A 5,000-nucleotide genomic window follows, 5' to 3' on the forward strand; every position below is an offset into this window, starting at 1 on the left:
TAATGTATTAATATATATGGCTTATTTGATGTTTGTATATATATATATATATATATATATATATATATATATATATATATATATATATATATATATATATATATATATATATATGTGTGTGTGTGTGTGTGTGAAAAGTTTTGAAAATTAGATTTTTGACGGGATTTTGTTTTGTGGTCTGTTTTAATTTCAAAAGCCTTTTTATGTTGTAAAGAGTTGACCTAACACTTTCTGACGTAAACATGTAAACAGAGATTGTCTTTAACTGAATTGAAGGTATAAAAGAAAACTACTTATGTGAAGTTATTCTTTCAATGTTTAATTGATATAAAGGTCAAATTTCACAGGACATTTCCCATCCTCAAAACTTTGAAAGAATAATAAATACTAACATCCTGGAGAAGATTTTGCTTCTGAATAATTTTCTATGTCTTTGGAAAAGATTATACATTTTGACTCACATATTTCCAGTAAGGATTCTCGCGTCAGGGCTTTCCATCTTGATGACATTCAGTTTAGGCTACTCTCTCTCTCTCTTTCTCTCTCTCTCTCTCTCTCTCTCTCTCTCTCTCTCTCTCTCTCTCTCTCCAAACTTGCATAGGTCGTCATGGGCAGACTAGAATTTTAGGAATGTGTTTATTTGTCTCTCTTCGGTGTATCAGCGAGTTGAATCCGGGTCTCTTACCTTATTATGTTAGGTACATTTACCGTTGTACAATGATAGAGAGAGAGAGAGAGAGAGAGAGAGAGAGAGAGAGAGAGAGAGAGAGAGAGTTATGCGAAGCTGACACTTGCGGGAATCTCTGGCAGGCATTGACACGGCTTGAGATGTGATAATACGCAAACTAGTCGTAAACTAGCATGGAGTAAAAGTAAACCCGTCGTGACTTTGTGGCGTGTCGTGACGAGAATTTTGAAATGTTCAAAATTTTGGTCACGACAAAATTTTGCGACCGGATCGTGAACTATGCTCAAACTGTTCAGGAACCCATTATAACCTCATCGAGACGATGTGGGAGGATGTGTGACAGTGCGTGGAAATGCGTGCCATGCCATGACTGTCATGAACTACCACGAATTGTTCACGAAACAGCTCACGTCGAGTTCACGAGTAGATGACGACATGTTCACGAATATGCGTGCGTCGCAGCGTGGCCGTACCTTCCCACTTACAAGGCCATATGTACTTCACGCATTTATGGCACGTACAGTTCATGACTAGTTTACGCACTTCACAAACAGTTTGCGCATGACACAAGCAGTTCACGAAGAGTTCACGATCAGTTTACGAACAGTTCATGGGCAGTTCACGAATACTGAGCGACGGTGGCGCTCGCCTCGGTGTGGGGGTATATATAGACCTTCCTAGACACTGCTCGCCATTTCAGAGGTCACCAGTGAAGAGACAACATGCCGAAAACCAAGGTGATAAAAGGAAGAGGAAAGCAGAGAAAGCCAGAAGCCAACAGGTCAGAGCGCAGAGACCGCTGACAGATAGTTCCCTTCAGTCATCTATATCAAGTCTAGATATTGTGATCCTGGAGGCGCAGCAGGAGCCAATCAAACGGCAGAGACAATCATCCAGTGAGGACGAGGCTAACAGAAAGCAGAAGAAGCGGGTCCGGGTGTCTAAGAAAGAAATCCCTGAATACCGCTGAGTTTAGGTTCGCCAACCTTGTGAAGGGGAACCCCCAGCTGTATGACATGAAGCAGAAAGAGTGGCTCAGTATGGCGACCAAGAACAGCCAGTGGGACGGAGTCTGAGAGCAGCTGGAGCCTCCTGCCACTAGTGCCCAATGCCAGAAACATTACGAGAACTTGAGAACCAGGATGGGGAAGATTATGAAGGAGAATAAGAGTGGAGCTGGCAGCCACAAAGGAGTGCCCGTGATGACCAGATCCTGGAGACCTGGAGTTTCCTGATACAACACATCATCTGGGGAGAGACAGTCCCCAGTGAGCAGTTTGCTGTCCCAGAATCAACAGCAGTGACAAACAGCGACAAAGACGATGATGAAGTGAGGTCCATAGGTTCCCAGAGCCAAACATCTACTAGCACCGGGAAGGGCAAGGGCAAGGGGAAGCGATTCAGGCCACCAACAACACAGACAGCCACCACAACCGTCGATACCTGGGTGACCCAGAGTGACCTCAGTAATGTAGTGCAAAAGGTGAGAATCCCAATGTCTACATGCAGATTGTATTATAGTTTCATCCATTGCTTTTTACATGGCATGTGCAATATGTTACATTGAAATGCTGTACTAAATTGATACAATGTTTGCATGTTTCAGATCACCTCCAAAGCAGATTCCTTGGCTCCCACCCACTTGTACACCGGCCAGCACAAGATTGTACACGATTTTGCATGCCTGCTGGAAGGCCACATGTGTGTCATCCCGGAGGACTCCTGTTATGAATTCCAGATAGACTGCCTCAACCTTGTACACCGCTGCAGGCAGCGGTGTCAGCTCTTCCAACAGCCACATCAACAACCAGCTGCCTTGCAGGCACCGCCAGAACAGCAGCAGCAGCAGCCTCAGCAAAAACCTCCAGTCAGTCAGCTAGCACCTGTAACTTGGATGCCACTCCAGTCACCACAGTCTTCAGGCCAGTCCCCATGTCCCTGTACCACGGAGTGGCAACCAGGGATTTCACTTGCACCGTCAGTCACCCTTATCCAGGCTCCTTCACTAACAACTTCAGTACCTTTAGCTACCCTTTTCCAGGCTCCTTCACCAACAATTTCAGTGTCGTTGCTGTCAGCCACCTTCAAGACACCTGTGACACCTCTCAGCTTCCCGGTCCTGACCCTGGGGTCCGTCGACAGCAATCTAGAAGAGGACATTTCACCCTCACCCCTCTACCCCTCCAAGGAACTAATCACACCACCAGTCCATCGGGTATCCCCAAGCAGCGGTACCAGAACAAGCAAGGACACTGACTGAGATGAGACTTCTAAATATTTGTTACTCTTTGTTGTTTGCTGTTTTCATGTTAATAAATTGTTTTCTTATTTCAAAACACTTGTTTTTCTCTGTAACTTAAAATAAAGGGAAAAAAGAATGGAAACAAAACGAAAAAAAAAGAAACGAAAAAGAAAAGAAAAAGAAACCAAAAAATAAAGAGCAATGAAAAACCAAACGAAAAATAAACGTTTTTTTTATTTCAAAAATGGAACAACTGTGGATGCAGCTCATGGAGATACTACCATTCTTTCTTGCCAAGGGACAACACCAGCAGTGGACATGCAGTAATGTGACAGGTAGTCTCGCTGATCCTTTGTACCCTTCTGGGTATGATGGCTGGTTAGAAGCAGCAGCCCCTGCAGGTGTCGGTCAGTCTTCCCTCCACCAGGGATCAGATCATGTTTGTCCGAATCTTCGCGGTCCACTTCTGTAATTGCGTGTGAGTATCTGATGAGGATGAAGTTATGCAGGACACAGGCGCACATAGTGATCAGGCTGATAGTGTCGAGGTGCTGATGCATCGTCGTCAAGAAGCAACAGAACCTTTGACACAAAATTCCAAAGACATTTTCCACGACACATCAGGCACGAGACAACCTGTAGCTACATATGCGTTCTTGTAGGACCTGTGACTGATGGGAGAATGGTTAAATCATCGAAGTTCGAAGAGCAAATGCGTCATCCCCTACAAAGTGATAGGGCACTGGCTGGTCATCATTAGGGAGTGGTTCTGGTTGAGGGACTTCAGCTCTGTACTCTTCTACAGCATCATGCAAAGAACAGTTACTCCATGTTCCTCCATCCGACGCACCACCCTCTGCCCTAGCATCCACATAGAGGAACTTGTAGTTAGCATCTACCATTGCCATCAGTACAACGCTGTGGAAACCCTTGTAGTTGTAGTAGCAGAAGCCAGCATTGGGTAGCTTCTTCATGGCTATGAGCTTGTCGTCCACAGCCCCCACACAGTTGTGGTAATTCCATCTGGAGCTGAACCTGGCAGCAGCTTCCTTCCACTCTTCTCCAGTTTTGGGGCAGTGCAGCACTTCGTCCTTGTAGACCACGATGATGGCTTTACACACCTTGGATATGAACTTGCTGATGGTACTTGCTTCAATCCTGAAGCTATATTGTAGACTTGGATAGGAATTTTCAGTGGCTAAAAAGTGGAGTGTGGCAGCCAGCTTGAGTCCAACTTGAAACGGTTCCCTCATGAAGGTGGACTACTTCTGGAGGCGAGGGGTTAACTTCTCAACCCTCTCTTGGAACAGGTCAGCTGTGATTCTGAGGTAATTTTTGTACCCCCTTTGATCTTCCTTGTGGAGTTCAGACAGTAGACTGTCATACTCTCCTAACTCATGCCTTCTGGTCAACCCTTCCCTTACCCACATTTTCCTTTGTATCTTTCTTTGATGGGGGGTCACCTTACCCTTGCTCTTCTACCTCTGCCAGCCTTTTCTTCTGTTCTTCAACAATGGCTAGCAGCTGCCCAGTATAGGCATCTTATTTAATCTGCAATGATTGTGTCTCTGACATTAAGCATGTCTGTTGCAAAGCAAATCCAAAACTGACTAGGGTTTGAAGAGGCCCCGTTTTTATATGACGTGGTCAAGTCGGCACGAGACCGTCCTAACTGCGCAAACTCGTCGTGCCAATGCGGGAAGTGCACAAACTATGTACAGTACAAACTATGCGTGAACTCGTCGTGCCAGTTCCTGTCAATGGTGACACTGATAGGCACGCATTCGTGAACTATTCGTGAACGAGAGAGAGAGAGCGTGAGAGAGAGAGAGAGAGAGAGAGAGAGAGAGAGAGAGAGAGAGAGAGAAAGAGAGAGAGAAAAAAAATTATTTCCTAAATAAGAAGCACGATGAGAGGGAGAGTATAATTTCGGTAAGAGTATAATAAACATATTTTAAATTCATCATTCAAAATATTTGCTCCCAAAACTGTTATGAAAATATAATTTTTTTTCTATGCTTTGAAACATACAATACCCTCAACAACCTTTCCTAATTTCCATCTATGTTA

The 5,000-nt window shown here is 44.6% G+C and overlaps 1 protein-coding gene across 1 annotated transcript; it reads right to left on the minus strand.

Annotated features, from left to right (window-relative positions):
• Window positions 1-3,616: 3,616 nt before the first annotated feature.
• LOC137625656 (uncharacterized) lies at window positions 3,617-4,183 on the minus strand. Its single transcript, XM_068356566.1, has one exon. It carries the CDS (start codon window positions 4,181-4,183, stop codon window positions 3,617-3,619), a length of 567 nt encoding a protein of 188 aa, XP_068212667.1.
• Window positions 4,184-5,000: the final 817 nt, after the last annotated feature.

The sequence above is a fragment of the Palaemon carinicauda genome, chromosome 32 (assembly GCF_036898095.1).
Source record: "Palaemon carinicauda isolate YSFRI2023 chromosome 32, ASM3689809v2, whole genome shotgun sequence".
In the NCBI taxonomy this organism is placed as follows: domain Eukaryota; kingdom Metazoa; phylum Arthropoda; class Malacostraca; order Decapoda; family Palaemonidae; genus Palaemon; species Palaemon carinicauda.

Bases quoted from the DNA above. Each gene is read 5' to 3' on its own strand.
- LOC137625656 (XM_068356566.1), bottom strand. From the start codon at position 4,183: ATGAGGGAACCGTTTCAAGTTGGACTCAAGCTGGCTGCCACACTCCAC.